This window comes from Fundulus heteroclitus, chromosome 5, assembly GCF_011125445.2.
Source record: "Fundulus heteroclitus isolate FHET01 chromosome 5, MU-UCD_Fhet_4.1, whole genome shotgun sequence".
In the NCBI taxonomy this organism is placed as follows: Eukaryota; Metazoa; Chordata; class Actinopteri; order Cyprinodontiformes; family Fundulidae; genus Fundulus; species Fundulus heteroclitus.
In genome coordinates, this window is record NC_046365.1 from 31052236 (window position 1) to 31072772 (window position 20537).

At 40.2% G+C, this 20537-nt stretch overlaps 2 protein-coding genes across 5 annotated transcripts in view; one reads left to right on the forward strand and one right to left on the reverse strand.

Moving 5' to 3' along the window:
* Positions 1-883: 883 nt before the first annotated feature.
* Positions 884-14848, forward strand: parn (poly(A)-specific ribonuclease (deadenylation nuclease)). 2 transcript variants are annotated; one of them, XM_036137407.1, is made up of 26 exons: positions 884-1010; positions 1268-1345; positions 1446-1525; positions 1639-1706; positions 2465-2546; positions 3209-3269; positions 4576-4744; positions 5260-5322; positions 5408-5446; positions 5535-5577; positions 5661-5741; positions 5821-5877; positions 5972-6049; positions 6122-6165; positions 6249-6291; positions 7445-7520; positions 7620-7730; positions 9304-9373; positions 9470-9525; positions 11322-11408; positions 11495-11569; positions 11650-11824; positions 11931-12052; positions 13230-13293; positions 13372-13532; positions 14753-14848. In XM_036137407.1, exons 1-26 carry the CDS (start codon positions 992-994, stop codon positions 14797-14799), a joined length of 2049 nt encoding a protein of 682 aa, XP_035993300.1. In that variant the 5' UTR covers positions 884-991; the 3' UTR covers positions 14800-14848. The 2 variants fall into 2 exon arrangements, with proteins under 2 accessions (XP_035993300.1, XP_035993301.1); XM_036137408.1 differs by having other exon boundaries at positions 14768-14841.
* A 1052-nt stretch (positions 14849-15900) lies between these two features.
* rexo5 (RNA exonuclease 5) overlaps positions 15901-20537 on the reverse strand; it is a 37109-nt gene continuing 32472 nt past the window's right edge. For all 3 annotated transcript variants that reach the window (XM_036137409.1, XM_021311771.2, XM_012854648.3), the window contains 5 exons: positions 19314-19406; positions 18713-19082; positions 18424-18626; positions 16255-16361; positions 15901-16159 (listed from right to left, as the gene is read on the reverse strand). In XM_036137409.1, coding sequence (XP_035993302.1) covers positions 16105-16159; positions 16255-16361; positions 18424-18626; positions 18713-19082; positions 19314-19406 — 828 coding nt within the window. In that variant the 3' untranslated portion in view covers positions 15901-16104. The remainder of the gene's footprint in view (positions 16160-16254; positions 16362-18423; positions 18627-18712; positions 19083-19313; positions 19407-20537) is intronic.

The following is a 20537-nucleotide window of genomic DNA, read 5'->3' on the forward strand; positions in this document are numbered from 1 at the left end:
AACAGACCCTTAGTAATTGTTGAAGGCCAGCACTATATGGGCATAAGACTACCAAATCATCCGCATACATTATGTGATTGATTATGCGGTCACCAACTACACAGCCTGTTTTACAACAATTCAGGCGCCTTGATAGTTCATCCATGTAAATGTTAAAAAGGTAAGGGGACAATATACTTCCCTGCCTTACTCCATTACCAACATTAAACGAGTCAGACAATGAGTTACCCCATTTGACATACATTAGTTGATGGCCATACCAATAGGCCATTATTCTAATTAGATATTTGGGTATACCTCTGTTTTCTAACTTGCAAAACAATTTTTGATGGTTCACGCGATCAAATGCTTTAGAAGCATCAATAAAACACATAAATACTGTAGTGTTGTGCAAATTATACAGATCTAAAATCTCCTGTAGCACAAAAATACACATGTCTGTACCGTGTTTGGGTTTAAAACCGAATTGATTTTCAGAGGTCAAAAAGAACTCTTCCAGCCTATTTAGAAGGACTCTTTCAAAAACTTTCGATAAACTACTAGCTAAAGCTATGGGTCGGTAATTATCCAAGGAGCTAATCTTACCCGTTTTATCTTTAATGGTAGGTACCAGAATGACAGATAGCATTGAATTAGGTAACTAATTTAAATAAATAATTTTTGGTCCTTTATAAATGACCTTTATAAAGGGTGAAACGTCCATCCATTGCTTGTACCCGCTTGTCCTTGCAGGGTCTGAATATCAAGATAAAGAAAATATGAATAAAGTCATAAAATTCTGCTTTCTTATGCGTCATTTTTAAGTAAAATTATTTGTCCAGGGGAGGAAAGAGCCACCCGGGACTCCGGACAGCCGCTCCAGAAGAACGGTGCCACCGGAAGTGTTTGTCGGACAGTGAGGAGAGTGGTACCACACCGGAAGTGTTGGTCGAGCAGTTAAAAGCCACTTGACAAAGGCTAGCCGAGGTTAGCCGTCAGTCGCTCTGCAGGGATGGAGGTTACACGCCAAAGTAAGCGGGCACCCTGGTTTTCGTTTTAGTTGTGCTTTATTTTTGTCTCTTCCTGTAAAAGTCACAGCAACAGAAGCGGCGCGATATGCGTGCGCAACAGATGAAGCCAAAAACGCAGCACCTGTTTTTTTTCTGTTTGTAGCTAGCATGCTAGCTAGCGTCCCTGCCTAAATGTGCTCGGATGCCTGCTAACGAGCTTGAACTCCGCATTTGTTTATTTTTTTAACGCTAGCCCCCCTTTTTGTCTTTTTCTCCAGATTTTAAAGACTGCTTAAGCACGGTGTACAGCGCCATAGACGAGGCCGACTTTCTCGCCATCGACGGGGAATTTTCGGGTAATTTGGGGGTCTGGATTTTCAGGTTAACGTGTGATTTCAAGGAGCCACCGTGACCTCCTGTCAAATGACGCTTTTATTTCTGTGTTTTATTTTGCAGGCATAAGCGACGGTCCAAATGTCAGCGCGTTGACCAATGGGCTGGATACACCCGAAGAGCGATATGCGAAGCTCAAAAAGGTTAGCGAAAGCCACACACATTGAGGAGAGCTGTGTTGTAAACACTTCTTGTTTCCCGGAAATGTATTTATTTATTGTCACCGTTTTTTATTTAAATTTTTTTTATCTACCAGCATTCCATGGATTTTCTCATGTTCCAGTTTGGATTGTGTACATTCAAATACGACCAGGCAAAGTCAAAGTGAGTGGCATCCTCTCAACATCTGGAACAGCTTCTGGGGGGAAAATCTGCTAAACGAATGCGGTTGTTTCCTTTTTATTGTTAGCATATGGGTCTCAGCACTGAGAGAAATGCGTATAATATGTGTAGATTTTATTTTTCTCCCCCAAAATGAATGTTTTATCAAGCTTTCTCATGCCATCGCATGCTTTCCTGCCCTGGATAATCTAGTGTATTATTAATACTATTCTGGAAGGATGTGCCACTAATGAAAAGGTATTTTTGTAAATCTTTACATAAATACATTTAGTAAAATAATTTGGTTGTTCCAGAAAGGCACTATGCTTTTTTTTATTTTTTTATAAAACATACTGCTTTTTTGCGAGGAATTGCGCATTGATCTGCCAATTTATCTGTCTACCCACCGATTCATCCCCCAGTTTATCCATCTTTGTATCTACCTCTTTGCTGAGCCATCTGTCCATATTTGATGTTTTATAGCCTGGGCTAGAAAATGTACTGAGCTCTCTCTGGGTGTGTTTAGTCTGTAAAAGTATGGAATTCAGACCTGTAGAATGTGAAGGGATCCAAACATTAGTGTCTTTAATCTACAGTTTGTTGTATTTTTAACAAGGCTGTGAATTTTTATCCCAGGAATGTTAAAGGTGTTGCCAAATGGATGGCCATGCCGCTGTTGAGTAGTTTACTACTGATGCTATGGGTATGAACGTATTAACACTTATTTTTCTCTCTCTCCCATCTCTGGCCTTTGTCTGCAGGTATATTACAAAGACTTTTAACTTTTATGTTTTTCCGAAACCATTTAATAGGACATCTCCTGACGTAAAGTTCATCTGTCAAGTAAGTGCGACTTTTCTGTTGAAGCCTGGTTGCTTTGAGGTGGGGCTGCTCGATTATCGCAAAAATCATAATCGTGATTGTTTTGGATGAAACTGAGATCTCGATTATTTAACAAGATTAGTCATCAACTTTGATAACACGAGTTTATTGAACATAAACGATGGTAAAACAATGTTTTCCTTAGGATTTCAAACATTTTGAATAAATTAGACAAGGACAAATAAAATCATTGGAGTGACCAACGACTAACGGCTTTAATCGCCACTCACGGCTGAAGCCGTTTTGTCTTTTTTACCAACGGCTTTCTTTTTCTGGTTGTCATCCTAACGTGTTTAGCCTCGCTCAACTTTTCAGTCTCGCTCCTGAAGTGTTAATAATTCGCACTGAAGGAAATTAAACATTTAGGGGGTGTGGGAGGGAGCAGTCTACAGCATCGTGGCACGCAGGAAGCTGCACTGGATTGACAACACATGACGGCACGAGAGTCCAGTAACACGGAACAAATATCGGTCATTATGGTTTTATGATGGTTGAAAACCCAAATCTTAATTAAGATCAAAATCCGACTAATCGCCCAGCCCTACTTTGAGGTCCAATGTAAATTAATTTTGTGCTTTTTTTATTTTTAAATTCATACTTAGAGCCTCTTTATCTTGTTTCAGAGTTCCAGCATTGACTTCCTGGCAAGCCAGGGGTTTGACTTCAACAAGGTATTCGGTCATGGTAAGAACAGCTCTAAATTTGTTTGTTTTTTTTAGGGGGAAATTCTTGCCTATAAGTTATAATTATTTTTATGAGTAAGGTTGGACTTGATGGTAGAAGTCTGGCATTTTTACTCAGTTTTTTTATTTCTAAAGCTTACTGAACAGAAATTTTGATGTTTTTTTTTTTTTACAAAATGGTGCTGTGTTGGGGTTCAGATCTGTTCAATTTATATAGCGCCAATTCACAACACGTCATCTCAAGGCACTTTACAAAGTCAAATTCTATCAAGTCATGTTGACTTTTTTTTTTTTTTTTTTAAATAATCTTTATATATGGCAGTAATATACGGTAATTCTTCAGATGGGGTTAAATCAGTAAAACATTTAGTACAATGCCGTCCTTGCAGTCGCTCAAAATCTTGCCAATTTCAAAAAATTTGATTATCTAGGACCTTAAGACCTTGTGAACCACTTTTTTTTTTTTTTAATTCCCTCAAATGCTATAAAATCCAAACTGAACCCAGATGCTTGTATTGACTCGAAATAGAACTGCCTGCATTTCACTTTTATGCCATAATGATCAATAAGTAATAATCTAAGTCTCCGAAGCCACCTTTAGAAGCGTTTTATGGTAAATGGCTTGTACTTGTTTGTCACGTTAACTAGCCCGTCGACCCCAAAGCGCTTTACACCACAATCAGGCATTCACACACATCTGACGGTGGTGAGCTGTTAGCCACAGGACACAACGACTGAGATAGTCGAACCAGCAACCCGTCAATCGCAGGACGGACTCCCTAACTCCTGCGCCGCTGTCACTTTATGTTTTAAAAGCCTGAAAAATTGCTTATAGACATCCAATTTACCAAATGGGCTAAGTCCAACAAATTTAAGAATATAATGGTTTAATGGTTATTATATATATATAATATATATAATGGTTACTGTTTTGGTGCACCTATGGTTTAATATGATAAAAAAAAAACACTTTATAACTTTTTTGGAACTCAGAGTATTTAGAGGATAGATTTAAGAGTAAACTTGATTTTTTTTTTTTTTTTTTTTTCTTTACTGTGAAAGAATAATTATTAAAATTTCTATTTGGTGGGTGCTGCATGGTGGAGCAGTTGTTGATATGACTGTAGTTTATTATTTCTGACTGTTAGGATTAAAATAAATGCAGTATTATCCAACATGTATTGTTCCACAGATTTCATGTCAGCACCATAAAGTGCTCTGTTGGGAGATGACTGATTATGGCAGCCATAAATACGACGGTTACTGCGCATTATTAAATACCTTACGTCTATTTTTCTTCTTCTCAGGAATCCCATACCTAAATCAAGAAGAGGAAGCTCACCTGAGAGAGCAGACGGAAGAAAGGAGAAACCAGCACGCTAATGGTCTCGGGACGCCTTCCTTTATCTCCCCGTCATCTTCCAAAGTCCCTGCACACGTACCCGACGACCAGAAGGACTACATCAACAAAGTGGTGTAAGTAGAGCTGCTCTATATATCGTTGTGTTGCTCTTTGACTGCATTCACTATATTTCTACTGCAGTATTAAATCCGTTAACCGTTACAATGTGTTAAAGGTCAAAGAGAGACTGTCCCTGCAACATGATTTCAAAGTCTTCAGTGGTAATGCAGACAGAATGAATTTCTAACATCATGCGTTCTTGTCTAAGATGTATTTGTGTGACTTTAAACTGCACAGGTGCAATAAGGGGAAAGAGTTTCCTGTGTATGTGCCAAGTTTAGACGTGTCCGTTGACCCTCAGCCGTCGTTAATGTCTCCATTTGCCTGACCTGATGGCTTCATGCAAATCACTAAAATTAAAGCTCTTATTATTTAAATTAGGGAATTTTCTAGATCTTGACCAAGACCCCTTAAGCCTTTCTGTGAAAACCAAAGTTAAGCTTATGTGTGTTTTGCAGTCGTTAATTCTTTCCCACGTGTTTTTTTTTTTTTTTTTTTTTCTGGACATTATTTTTATTTTTTTAATCAGGGAGAAGGTTGAGGCGCTCATCAATGAAAATGGAAAGACTCTGAACTTGGACCCATGTACAGGGTAAATTCTCCTGCTTTATTTTATTCTCTAAAAGCCACGGCAATCTTTTTACAATCTTAATCAATGTATTTATTTTCCTCCTCAGGTTCCAGAGAAAACTGATATACCAAACAATAAGCTGGAAGTGAGTGTTTCCTAACCCCCCCCTTCCCCTTTTTTTTATTTTTAAATGTCTGATTTTGTGGGAGATTAATGTCGTTTTTTCATCGCAGGTTTCCGAAAGGTCTTCACGTGGAAACCTTGGAAACAGAAAAGGTTAGCATACATTTGTTTTTTTTCTTGAAATTCCACCTTTTAAAAGCGGTTTAAGTTGGTGATGCAGCCGCTGGTGTTTGCAGAAGGAGCGATATATTCAGATCAGTAAAGTTGACGAGGAGGAGAGGAAGAGGAGGGAGCAACAGAAACTGGAGAAAGAGCAGGTGAGTTTTTATTATTTCATGAGATGTTCTGATTAGAACGTGGGAAGACCTGCTTTTCTGACCTGTTTCTGTCCCACAGGAGGAGCTCAATAATGCCGTGGGCTTCTCCAGAGTCATCCACGCCATCTCTAAATCTGTGAGTCGGTTTGGTGGTTTTCACGCTAAGGAAGCAGAGTCGTTTGTAGTGTTATGTCTCTGTTAAAAGCCAGGTTTGTGGTTCTGCCTCTCAGGGTAAACTTGTCGTTGGCCACAACATGCTTTTGGACGTGATGCACACCATCCACCAGTTCTACTGTCCGCTGCCAGAGGTACAAGATGAAAATTTTATCTCCTATTGGCTCGTTATGGGCCTGTGCTTCATTTATGCCTCTTCTCTTTAGGACCTCCAAGACTTTAAAGAGGTTACGATGTGCGTCTTCCCAAGGTAATGTCTCTTTGCTGTCTGTAGACGTCGTCTTAAGTCTCTGCGTGTTTACAAGTCTAATTAATGAATTTACCTACTTGCAGACTATTGGACACGAAGCTGATGGCCTCCACTCAGCCGTTTAAGGTAAAACGAGCCCCGCATGAAGAGGGTATTCAGATTTTTATCGGGGATGATGATTTGGGCCGTGCATAAAAAGCGATACAAAGATTAAAATCTATGTTTTTAAAAATGATAAATGATAAAAATGAATATCAATATACCTCCCAACCCCTAGGGGGCGTTATTACAGAGCGCCATTGCTGTTCACAGCGAGGAAGCGCAAGGGAGACGCATTTACGGAATGGCCGACAGGATTTTAGAAGCGCCTTCGTCCCTAAAATCAGACATTTGGCCACATTTTAGGTTTTTGTGATCCGTTAAATCAGGGGTGTCAAACTCATTGTGGTTTAGGGGCTGCATACAGCTTAATCTGATCTCAAGAGGGCCACACGAGTAAACCCATTGCAAGATTAAATAGAACTAATAAAAGTGGATTTGTTATTGATTTTTATATTAAGTTAATTTCACTTTTACACAGTATATTATTAATAACCTCAGCGTTTTTAAGAAAAGTATGTGCAATTTCAACAATACTTTTACTCAGTTAAACATTTACTTGTGCATTATGCATAAGAACTGATCACAGTGATTGTACAATGTTGAAAAACATTTATTCACATTTTTTTGGAACTTAAAAACACTGTCCTGCATGACAAAATACATCAAGCAGATAAAAATTAAGAAATTATTTGAATTTTTCCACACCTGAAGCTTAATCTGCTAATTAAAACACAGCGCCCCTCGTGGACAATATAGGAACTGCATATTTTCAATTAAACAAAGTACATGTTTTTTTCAATAATTGTTTTATCATTCTCTTCTTTTTATCTTGTCCACTTGTGAAAGTCAAATCTGATGAGCTCTTTGTGGCATCTTATTGCCACATTGCCAGACAGGACACTGCGGGCCGTATGTTTGACACCCCTGCGTTAAATGCATTGAACCAAATGCACTTTATTTTCCTGTTAATATATCAGCGATCAATAAATTGAAAATCAATATAATATTTGGCTGGTTTTGTTGATTGAATGACTTTGAGCATTAATTTGAAAGTAATAAATATTGGAATCAAGATGATCTATATTGAGAATCGTATCGACTCGGCTCATCCTAGATGACACCCAGGTCTTATTGAGGATGCAGTCCTTTGAGCAAAGATTCTCTGTTTGTCCAACAGGAGCTCATCAATAACACATCTCTGGCAGAGCTCGAAAAACAAGTGAAAGAGGCTCCGTTTAAGCCACAGCAAGTTGGTGAGTGACTCCACTGGGAACCGGTGCCTTGCTCTGTCCCTAAAAGCCAACTACCAACTCCTTGTTTTCACCGTTCCTTCTGTCTGCTGTTCTTGGCAGAAGCTGCAGAGGGGTTCCCCAGTTACGACACGGCCCAGGAGCAGCTCCACGAGGCGGGATACGACGCTTACATCACCGGCCTGTGTTTCATCTCCATGGCCAACCATCTGGGTAACGTGGATTCACGTTCGCTAGTCAGACGGCGGCGATAAAGACAGAAAGTGAAGCAGTAAAGCTTTTGCTGGCTCTCTAATGTGGTCGCGCTGCATTTTGCTGCCGTTAGTTCAAAGGCGTCCCAAAGGCTTATGTTCCCACTGCAGGTCTTAAAGACTTAGACTTAGACAACTTTATTTGTCATTTTGTATGCACAGAGTGCCTACAGAATGATATTTTGTTGCATACAGCTTGTAAAATTGCAATAAAAATTTAAGTTACAGTATCAGGTGCAGCAGTGATTTAAAAGTGATTTAAAAGTGAACAGTAGACATTGCAGGAGAAGTCACAGTGTACAGGTGAGTATTATTAAAACCATTTGTATGTGCAGAATTGATTGTGCAAAGGGCATTTATGCAAGAATACAGCTTGTAATTTACCGTAGATTTAAAATACAGTATACGGTACAGCAGTGATTTAAAACTCACATTTTTATTTTCACATTACATTTAAAATGCCGCCTACATCTGACTCCAGTGTGAAGTGTTTGCAGCGCCACACTGACCCGTATGTGTAAAGGAACAGTGACGTCATCCCAGCATGCTTTGGTCCAGGAGACATGGAAGAAATGGGTGTTATGGTTTTAAACGTCCAGCGGAAGCCATTGTGTTCAGCAGGTGTCCTGAGGGGGAAAAGCGCAAATAAAACATGATTAAAAAGAGTGAAACTGTGTCCTCAGGCATTTTATAGAGCTTTGGCTGCCGATTTATCACAGAGCAGAGACCTCAACAACTTCAGACATCAAGTTCATTCAGGACTTTAGGAAGTGGAGGGCGACTTTTAATTATGTCACCACCTATTGACTCATAAGGTCGGACACTTGTTGGAATCCATTGTATTGATTTGCAACAGGGCAGGACTACAACACACATGAAACTGATCAGATCCACCTTGGTTGGTTCTGCTGGAGTGGCAGTCATTAAGATCAGATACAAGTTGGATTCAGGACCACAGGGGGATGTGGCTTTAATCTGGTAAAAAGTAACTAAATAAAATCAGATTTGAGCTACGTTTGCCTGCAGTGGGAACAGGTTGATGTTGATGTTGAAAACTGACTTTCTAGCTATCATACTCGATGACTTAACACTTTGCTGTTTTTAATTTTTCTGTTTTTAAACTTTGTTACCAGAAAGATCCCATTGAGGTTAAAAACTTTTTCAGGGGAGCTTTTCCAAGAGAGGCAGCAACAGTACAATTAAGTTATAGTCGCACAGAAAATTATGAGACATAAGATGGAACTAAGTAAAACCTTTAATGGAGTTGTGCTCAAATCTTCTCAGTATCAATATCTCTCTATTTTATTTTTATCTCATACCTTTTGTCAATTTTTGACACCATTGCTTTTCACTCTAATAACCTTTAGTTATTCCCTCCAGAATGGAGGCAAGTGGAAAGATGGTGTGCATACAATTAAAATTGGTTTAAGACGAATTGAAACCATGGATGCTAGTTTTTCTTTAAACTGTTGCTTGTCTGTGTTTTTCAGTTTAATCATATACGTTTTAAAATGGCTCAACTTTATATTCTACAGGTTCTTTCCTAACGCCGCCGAAAGCTTACATCTCTCCGCGATCTAAACTAGTTGAACCTTTCTTCAACAAGTAAGCATTTTTTATTTGCTTATTTATTTAAATGCTTAAGATCAATTTATTCCATAATTCAAATTATTTATTTATTTTATTTTTTATTTTTTTTAGGCTCTTCCTGATGAGGATTATCGATATACCCTACCTCAACATCACAGGACCAGATTGTAAGTAAAGTAAAATAACACAAACTTAGCTTTCTAATCTGCAGTCGCTGTCGTCGTTTTTTTATTTTGCGAGTTCAGCTTTAAGGATTTGGAGTATTTGTTAGGATGTTGCCAGGGAGAAAACTAAAGGTGCCATGTGTCTTAGTAGACGTAGACGGGGGTCAGAGAGCCTGGTCACTTTCTGACATGCATGAGCAAAGCTAAGAAAAGCTTAAAATCTGTTATATCTATATCATATTCCTAAAGATGGATTCATATAACTAAAGATTTATTTATTTTTATTTTATTTTTTAAATGCATTTTCCACTGTGACTTTCCAGCTCACACCTTGTTTATTTTTTTTTATAATGCACCTGTTTAGCGTCGAAATGGCAGCTGTAGTTATTTCTGTTTTCTACCCTGGATCTGTTTGGGTTTTCTTCCCCTCAGCATTTTTGTGAAAACGATGGTCTCAACATTCAGGGAGAGGGTTTGATCATTACTTTATTAATTTACTGTTAAATGTTAATATAATACCAGTATCAGTATGTCGCATAACTACACAGTCATGAAATCCAGGTTACGGCCTAAACGTGTTTTAACATTATCAATCCAATTGAGATCTGATCGAAAAGAATCAATTCTAAATCTTGACAATCAGAATTGAATCGATTCTTGAAATTTGAATCGATACCCTAGCCGAGTACAGATTTTAATTTGTTGTTCAATGGCCTGGCAGTAGGAAAAAAAATAGTTTATAAACTTGGGGAATGTGATCAGATTTAGGAAGGGGATTTTACTTTTTTTTTTTTTTTTTTTTTTTCAGAAATTGAAAGCACAATTTTACAAAAAAGAAACAATCTTGATTCAATTATCACCGCTAACGAGGTTGTCGAGATATGAGTTGCAAATTTTGTACTTTGACTTGAGACCAGAAAGCCAGTGCGCTTCAGACAAACCACCACTAGGGGGCGCAGGGAGCCCCGCAACTACGCAGCTGCAGAAGGTTTGGCGAGAAATGGGCGACCCAAAGGGAGCTGGTGAAAGAAATGTTGGGAAACAATGGCGGTTCTAGACCAAATTTACCAGGGGGGCCAAGGTGGGGCCAGTGTTTTTTTTACAGGGGCACAGAACATAAAACTTAAAAAACAATAAATATAAGAATAATATAATAATATAATGTAATAATATTAAGTGAGCCATGTGTGGCTCTGGAACTGCAGGTTTAAGACCCCTGAAATAGCAGTTAAAACTTTGCCCCCAGCTCATAAGCTAAACGTGAAACATCTTAAGTTCTAAATTCTTTTTAGAGTAAAACTGTATAGGTAAAAAATAATATTGGTCAAAGTGACCAATCAGTTATGGTTTCTTTGCCATTGCAAATAATTATGAGAAGTGTATTTATTATCATGTCTTTAGTACAGGGGCCATAACAGGGGCCAGAACCATTTCTACAGGGGCATGGGCCCCTGTCTAGAACCGCCCCTGTTGGGGAAAGTAGGAGAAACTTTCAAAGCTATAAGTCAAGGTGACGCTGTTACTTACAAATCTAAAATGATGGTGACCACCTAATGTCTTGCAACTCTTTTAAACTTTAAATGGTGTTTCTAGCCAAAGCACAGGGGAAGAGGCTGGCCTTCAAATACAGCTGTTCTGAAAGCTTGTCCTGCTCCTTTCTGTGGGAAGGAATAGTTTAACAGAGTTATATACTTTGAAATGTCGAAGATTTATAAATAAACAGCTGAATGATCTCAATAATTCAAATGTTTTATTAAAAAAAACACCATAATGAAGCATCTTCGTGTTTTCCTCATCAGTGCAACCCAAGAGAGACCACGTCCTGTATGTGACCTTCCCTAAGGAGTGGAAGACGAGCGACCTCTACCAGCTCTTCAGTGCCTTTGGTAAGACATTTTAATGTGTTTATTCTACTGTTAATCAGACCTGTTAACCCTGTTTATGCTCCTTATTTTATTTTTTATGCACCCAGGTAACATCCAGGTGTCTTGGATCGACGACACTTCAGCCTTTGTCTCTCTAAGTCAGACAGACCAGGTACAGATAGGTGAGTCCTGCACAGTAAGTGAGACCCGAGAGAAGAATAAATGTTTGGGAGTTGAGTCATCAGCAGCTCTGTTCAAACAGCTATGAACACCAGCCGCTACGCAGAGAGCTACAAGATCCAGACCTATGCAGACTACGTCCAGGGGAGGCAGCAGGAGAAGGAGAAGCTCGGCCAGCCAACCAAAACCTGGGGAGACGACGGCTGGGTGAAGCCTCACTACCCGTCCTCCACTACTTCTGGCTTCGTTTATCCCAGGTAGGGATTTTTTTTTTCAGCTTCTCATTCGAGGCGTTAACTTTCCTGGGCTGTAGCACGTTCCAGTGGCGTGGAAGGAACTGCAGGATTTATGTTTCTCTTCCAGGAGGAAACGCAGCATCAGTCCCCTCCAGGGGGAGCAGCGAGGCGAAGACGGCGTCAGCGGAGACGGCTGGAACCACTACTCCTTCCCCGACGGCGCTGGCAGCAAAAAGATGAAATTTGATGGTGTGTGTGAGAGAATACGTCTGTCTTTGTGGGGGCGGGGCAGACGGCATCGTTCTTAATGACTTGGAGGAGAAGTCCGGTCAGCAAGGAAGAATCAGTGGACCATTATCTATACCTAAAACTAATACGTTCACGGTGATTCAATGAATTTAGCATTAATCAGTAAAAAAAGTATTAATTTTCGTCGTGATCACTGAGTCTGGGAGCGGCCATTAATGACCAAATATGGTAACACCTCACTCCTGACGTCTTCTGGAAGTGACATCATGGTAAGCCGAGGGCCTTTGGCCGCGTTTTACAAGCAAATTCAATAGGAACTATTCTACACACCTGCGATCAACAACAATTATTTCGTATTTCCGGAGGACTTCACCATTGAAATTCAAGAGAGCAATTATTAAAGCAACAATGCCCTCGTGCATGGCGGTTGGATGTTGCATTAAATCGGGTAAAAGTGAAAAAAACATTAGTTATTTCACCTTTCCGGGTCATGATCCACCACGAGTTCGTTGTTTGATTGCCAACTTGAAGAGGGAGGATTTTCCATCGAACTTCTGGCCGGAGAGAAAAACTCGTCATCTGTAGCTAACATATGTGGCCAAACCTTTTTTTTTTTTATAGGCCTTATTCAGCCGATACCGCACCATGACGTCACAAACTGGGAGGTGGCAGTACTGTTAATTTGACCAACATGGATGCCTCCAGTAGAGCATATTCAAATGAAAATTGCTCTTAATTAAAAGAACTAATCATTTATAGAACAGTATGTAATAATTTTTATATTTAAAGTACTTTCAGAAGTTTGAATTCTGAATATGACCGGACTTCTCCTTTAAAAAAAAAACCCTTTGGCTGACTTTATTTAACATATCAGAAGTTTGTATATTTTGTTGTTTTATTTAAAAAGTTGTGATATTGAGCTTTTGTTTTTAACTTTTTTTTTTTTTAAGGAACTATGTGGTAAATAAGGTTAAGCTATATGTGGGAGGTGGCTGCTTCCCAGTGACCATTGTTCAGTTCTTCAGGATGTCTGCAGATGGCAGCATTTAAACTCTAGTTCCCCTAAAGGCTTTTATTCATTTGATCGCTTCGCTTTCTGCTGCTTTTTTTTTTTTTTTTTTTACAAATTATAAACAATGCGTACCGTTTCCTAATTCTTGCCTCGACTATCCTCTAGATGTTGGTGGACAGGCCAGCGAAGCTGTGGAGAGCAAGACGTCAGAAGGATGGCTAAAGATGACGTAGGTGAAAAGGACTCCTCTGTTCTCCCCCTCGATTCCCTCGCTGTGCTTCATCCTCCGCTTTACCGTCCTCTGCAGAGATTCATCGTATTCAGCCGAAACGAGTCCGGTCCCAGACTGCAAAAGTCCCGAGGCAGACGCAGACCCAGGCAGCCGTACCGATGGGACGGCCAGCTGGCATCAGACGCCAACGGTGAAAGGAAGGAAAGGTCAAAAGAGCAAGAAGAAGAAGTCTGACGGTGCGTTTCTTACTGCAGTGGTTTCCTGAAGGGATCGGCGCTTGTAGTTTGGGGGTGGGGGGGGTTATTTATGCCAGATATTTGGACCTCAAACTGTCTTTAAACGACGGCTGGGTTTTACTTTTACATCTGTGCATCTGTTGGTCAGACTAGGCCTCAAGGGCAGGTGTGAATAACAGGCTGGTATTAGCGATATTTAAAAATTAATATACGAAGACGTGTTTCAATTACTCATATTTCAACAAAAGCTGTTTTTTTTTGTTGTTTTTTTGTTTTTTTTACCGAAACAAAATGCTTTTCAGTCTCTGTAGGCCAGAAAATAAGATGTAACCAAAACATGGTGCTAAAGTATATATTTTCTCCCTCCTAATTTTTTGCTTCACTAAAACCATTAAAATTAAGCTCTTGTTTATTTACAAGTTTAAAAAAAAGCCTGAGTTTTCTGAATGTTGAATAAGATGAGACTGAACTGAAAATAAACTAAAATACAGCTCCGCTGGACGAGCCCCTGAAGGTTGCGTCTCTCCCTGCGGCTGCTGGTGCGCGTTTTACTTCCACATATTTTACTTCCACTCAGTTTTCTGTTAATATGCCTGGATTCAGAGCAACCAGCTTCTTCGGCAGTGACTTTTTGTTAATTCAACCACAATGGTGTCGCCCACTGACCCACAGTGAGAGACCATCTAAAGGTCCAGGAAACCTCTGCAGGCATTTTGAGTTAATTGGCTCATTAATGTTCCACTAACTTCACTTTTTCACGGTATTCTAATTTTCTGACACTGAATTCTGGGTTTTCATTATCTGTAAGCCATAATTAACAGAATTACAAGAAAAAAAAAGGCTTTATCACTGTGTGACGACTATATAATTAGATTTTTACTTAAAATATTGCGCTTTTGTACAAGTTTTTTGAGATGCCAAAAAAGGTGAACTAACCCTTTACCAATCTGTAAAAAATGGCAATAAAACTATAATAGGTGGATATTTTGTACTCAAATATCCATAAAAACTGAAATGGTAAAAATGTATTCTGCAAAGGAAATGCGATATTTAGGAGTTATGAGATCTTGACGCTGAGTAATTTGTAGGAACCCTGAAATCGTGACGAATGTTGGAGCAGGTCAGACAGTCATGTTGACACGTGTCGGTGAAAAATTGGGGGCGTGGCTTTTTTTATTCTCAACCTGAAAATGTTTTTTCCGCCCTTTTTTTGCTTCCAGCCTCCGACTCTGCAGCCTCCCTGTTCGAAGTGCCAGAAGTCTGGTAAAGCGGCGAGAGCGACGGTCCCACGCCGGCCGGCGCTCCTTCAACAGAGTGCTGCATGTCCTCCATTCACGCTCCCATCCAGCGCTAACGGATCACGTCTCCAAAGCTACCAGCAGAGACACTTAACACAACTGTTTGAAAGAGCAAACACAAGCCATAAAAAAGCATCTTATACCAGAGGAGCAGGCACCTCCTCCATAAATAGCGACGTATATCTCAAATGTATAAAGCGCAGAGAATTTCACTTATTACTCGACGTGTTCAGACTGGAATCTGCCTCCACAGCCATTTGGTCACTTTGAATGCATTCATTATTTTATTGAGAGATGTCTCTAATCAGTCTTATTGAGTCTGTGTGAGTGAATGTGTGAGTGAGAGAGAAATGTCCATTTTCCTGGTGTTTGTGATCCTGTTCTTTTTCTTAAGAGAGAAAATTGCCATTTAATAAATCCCACACTTTGTCAGGGTTATTAGTTTTAACGTGGTCTGCTTTTTTTTTTTCTCTCTCCATTTTATAGAAAATTGTCTTTGTCCTTGTTTTTTCAAACAAATGTGAGCTTTACAACAATGTGATATTATTGGTGGCATTTTCACCCTTTATGAAATGTGTTTTTTTTTTTTTTTTTTTTTGTAGCTTTTTTTGTTGTACAGAACTGGTTTTCATTTGTCTTCAATGTTTTGTAACTGTGTCAACCTGCAACGATGTCTGAGAATGCCGTCAGCACAAAAGATGTAAAATTTAAGACAGTTTTTTTTTGTATAAGTTTAAAAAAAAATCCTTAAATTTCCTTTTTAAAAAGAGGAAAAATTAAAGAATGTTTCTTAGCAGTTTGTCTGTGTGACCTTTTCTACCTCGGCACTAAAAGTGTATCCTCTTCTTTTCTTTAACAAGAATTTAAAACGGTCCATTAAAAGTACAAGCTCAAGATTTATTTTAAAAATGTCAATATCAAGGAATTTTAACATTGAGCATTTCAGTTAAATTGTCAAAACCTGCAGAAAAAAAAGGTCCATGTAAAATTAGGATTTTAAACCCAAAATTTGTTTTTAAACAAATATTTAAAATACTTTATCTTCCGTTGTCCAAAAACGGCCATTTGGGTGGGAGCCCCGACGTTTTTTTATTTAAAATCAATTTAAAGGCAAAGTGAAGTTTTTATATTTCCTAAAAGGCAAGAGGGGGAAAAAGACCATGGTTGTGTCCTTATGAGCTCTGATGTTTAATAAGTTCAAAGAAGGCTTCCTGATCTTTCACTGAAAGTAAAGTAGTCCGCAGTTTCACTGCTGAGCCTCTCAGGGTATTTCCTCAAGATCCATTTTTGACTTCCAAGAAACATAAACCAGGATGATCACAACTTGTCCTGCAAAAAGAACAAAAGACGTTCAGAAATATGTTGACTTCAGGGAAGATTTGTGCCAGAGACTGTAAAGGTATTTTTTATTTTTATTTACTTACCTGCTGACTCCGAGGAGCAGAACCACAGACAAGGTGCCGTCTGGGAGTGAGGTGAAGAGTTTCCTCAGCCGGCGGTCCAGCTTCTTCATTAAACTCGTTTCCTGATCCTGTAACAAAGTGGAGCCTTAACCACGTGCTGAACGTTGGATATAAATACACCAATCCACAAATGAATGCCGGTGTTGAGCTGTGTAGTTGCTTCATTCTGCCCCTTGACTGAGCTACCACACCCATTTGATTCAATACATTTTTTTTTATTTTTTTTATTAATCCTCAAGCAAAGTTAATAACGACTATTATGCAGGTTTCTTCAGTGTTGTAGATGCTGATGGCAGGAAGGCGCTCCTGTAGGGCTGTGTCTACATGGCTGGTTCACACGGCAGGATGTTTCACCCCGATCCCCCTTTCTGACAGGCGCAGATTATCACCGTGTCTCTTAAAATAATCTTAAGAGAATATCCTGGTGTGTTAAGAGTGATCGAGGATATTGAACATGTTGGATTGTCCTGGTCTGACATCCTACTGTGTGTGGTGTCCTCCGAGGACAATTGAGCACGCAGCCTGTTGAATGTGACTTGTAGCCAATCAGAACGCGCGGTGAGGGATTCCCCGAGAGAATCCCCCCAGGTCGCATTGTCTCTGCTTCATTAACCAGCTGCTTTTCTTTTTATGTTTTTTCTCTGTTAAAATCAGTCCACAAACTATCGCCATTATTCTCCCCCATCGTTCAGGTTCATTTACTCTGAACTCGCGTTTGATCTTGGGAGATTCCCCGTCTGACGTCTGAATGACTGACCCGACGCCACACACTATACGAACAAACCTGTTTTATGTCCGATTTTTTTTTTTTTTTTTTTATCATTTCATGCGGTATCCCTCGGGCTTTGAACATCCTGCCATGTGAAGCAGCCTTTTCAGTGGTTCTGATGAAGCCCCCATTTCCCACACCATGACGTGTCAGCACAGCCCGCCTCACGGAAATCAACCAAAATGCGGAAAGAAGAGAGCGCACACTTCGTAGCTAATTTTCAGAAGGCTGTAGACACGGATTTGACTCCTCCATGTGCGTTTTTGTCACATAATGACGTCAGAGTTATTAAGGCTGTCTGAATTCAGCACAGCAGTCTGAAGCTCCTTTCCTCCCCACGATGGAGTTCTCAGTGTTGACCAAGGAACAGGAACTAAGAGATATAATTAAAGGTATTTGGAAGGAGCCTCTGACAGAAGACACACAGTTGTCGTTGAGCAAGACTCTCAGCCCCAGATTGCTGCCCACTGCTCCCTAAGGGATGGGTTAAAAGCTGGAGACAAATTTCGTAGGAATGTACAATTGCGATGACAAATAAAGATTTCTTCTTCTAGTGTTCATGAAACCCAATGAGCTACAGTTTCAGCCGTTCATTGTAGCTCCGCTGAGCTCAACGTGTGCTTTCACTGCAAAAACGGAACTAAAAATAAGTAAAATAATCTTAAAGTTAATGTATTTGTCCTTGATTTGAGCAGGTAAATAAGATGATTTGCCAATGGAATAAGTTTTTTGCTCTTAAAATAGGAACAACTCATCTCCATCATCTTTTTTCAAGTGCAGGATGTCTATCTTATTTTAGGGGTTGAAATACTCATTCCATTGGCAGATAATCTTATTTATCTGCTCAAATCAAGGACAAATACACCAACATTAAGAATATTTTACTTATTCTTAGATCCATTTTTGCATTGTTGAAAATAGCTGAGTCACAAACTGTCTGACAGGTTTATGAGAAGAAGAGGAAGGCCTCAAAAGACAGAAATACATATTCGGAAAGACATTTAAGAGTTTCCGTTTTACTAAGAATCTGAAACTTTGGTTAGAAACCCAAACAGCTGCCAGTGTGGAAGTCTGGGGGTTTGTCACCAACCCAGAACTGTAAATTCAAGATAACTGCCTTATATTTTTTATATTCCTGTAGTCTAATAAAACTACAGAAACTGGTCCAGTAACGTTGGAGGCTGTTGATCAGCGTCACCTTTGTTGCTTAATGAAGTTAACAGCAGGGGCACTGAAGCGAGGAGACGACCCAGAAACAGGGCTGGTTGTTGGCTGGAGGCCCTGCTCGTGTTGTTTGGACCGTCTTTCACTGGTTTTCCATTTTCCAAGGATGCAAAACCAACTGCACCTGGATACGGTACCTGAGAACTGCCGTCAGACGAGTCGGCTCTCTGCTCCGCCGCTGCCCCCTCTTCCTCCTCTTCCTCGATGTTCCTCGCCGGCGCCACGCCAAACCATGAAGTTAAGTGGGGGGGAGTCATGGACGGCCACACTTGGTAGCTTTTCTTCAGCAGACGCTCAGAGGAGCTGAGGGCGGCGCGTTTGGCCTCAGAACTCCCAAACTCTGTGGAACAGAAGCAGCCAGGTTGTACGTTTGTGCCACACCTAAATGCCGAGGAATAAAACTTTAACTTCACATCGTCTACTCGCCTACGCATGCATGCCGCGCACGTTTCCCCGGTCTGCGGGGGAGGAAGATGCTCTTTATTGAACCGTAGAGACTGAACGTCTCTCGGACGCTCTCCTCGCTCAGCTCCGATTCGGCCGCGCAGGGATGCAGCCGTTCGCCGTTGATCTTAGCCGTCCGCAGCGAGCCGTTCGTCTGTCCGCCAGCGGTGAGACCGGAACATCCGGCGTCTGCGAGACGTCCGTTAAGCTTCGTGGAAACGTCCGGACCCCGGGCCGCGTCGTCGCGACCCGGTTTAACGACGTACAGGTGATTGGCGTTGAGCTTGTCGCTCGTTAAGGCCTCAAGATTCAGATCCAAGTCCAGCGTTGATTCATTCACGGGCCTCTGCACCTAGAAAATACACAAACACATAAAAACAAAAATTTTTTTAGAAAAGGTCTACAAAGGTTTGAGAATAACCGCCATGTACAAAGGGATACGTAGAATCAATCAGATTTATTGGCCGAGACTGTGAGCGCAAACAAGAACTTTGGCTTTGGTTTCACTCCCTAATGCAGACATTAAGTGCAAATATATCAATTTAGAAGAAGAAAACAGCTAATTAAGAATAAAAAGCCTTACCTTGAGGGTCTGACCCAGCACGCTGAGTCCATTCAGGACTTTTAAAGCTAGCGTCGCTCCTTCCAGCATCCAAAACTCCACCTTTGCATGGATCTGCGGAGAAAACGTGACCAAAGCTCATTCAGAGACATTCAAAGCTTTTCCGGAGCAACAAGAACCACGTTTACTTTTATGCCCAGTTACCGTAACAGTGAGTAAAAAGCCTCCAAATTCAACTATTACCGCAGGAGCATAATCTGACACTGAAATGTTTAGAATTCCTAACCTTTATTTTTTAGCATGTTTATTTATTTGGGATCACTATGTTGCTAAAAAATCCAGCAAACATTTATTTCAGTTTTGTGGCAGCTGACCAGATGACTGTTTAAAATGTCCTGTCGTTTACCAGATCATTCTTACAGGGTTCCCAGTGGTTTGGAGGAGATTCAGGCCCACAGCATTACAGGTTCTCCTCTCTACCAGGGGGCATGAGATACTTTCCCTAAAACCTCAATCCTAGTTTAATCTAAAACAAAAAAAATATTTTAAAGGGCTGTGTGGATATTTTTTTCATTGTTTGAAACCCGTTTCTTTCCCATTTTGGAGAGTGTATAGATTTTGAAAAGATTGCCAATGAAATCTGAACAGATGACTTGTTAATAGAAGAAAGTACTCCATTGTTTTTGTGGGTTTTCTGGTGTATTTAGGAGTTACTATTGCCATTTGGTTGTTTTTCTCTGTATTAGCGTTGGATATATTATGTTTAGAAAGAATAACTGTAGTACCTTTGAACATAAAACGATTTATATCTATATATAGATTTTATTTGAACAAAATCTTAATCTACAGTGCCGTAAACATTACATGTGTATGTTTGTGCTGGTAAAACTGTTTCTTCTTGTAGCATCACTGTCCTGTAGATATGACGCTGTGGGATTTAGGGACTTTCATTTACCTCCCTCAGCATTCTGCTCACTGGTGGGAGGACAAATATGGCGACTGCTCCTCCCCAGGTCACGTTTGTCACCGTTCCAGTTGTTTCAACCTTCTTTAATTACTGCTCTGACTCTAGATATGGGTAAGTTCAGGGGACAAGCTAAAACCCAACATACACCTGTCTCTGCTTAAACGGCTTGTTCTCCTGTCTTTCCCGTTTTGATGGGTTCGACGTCTCTCCCTCTCCGTTCATTTTTGTTCAACTTGTGCGACGAGGCGACAGTCGCCTGCCCTCCTGCAGCCAAGCGA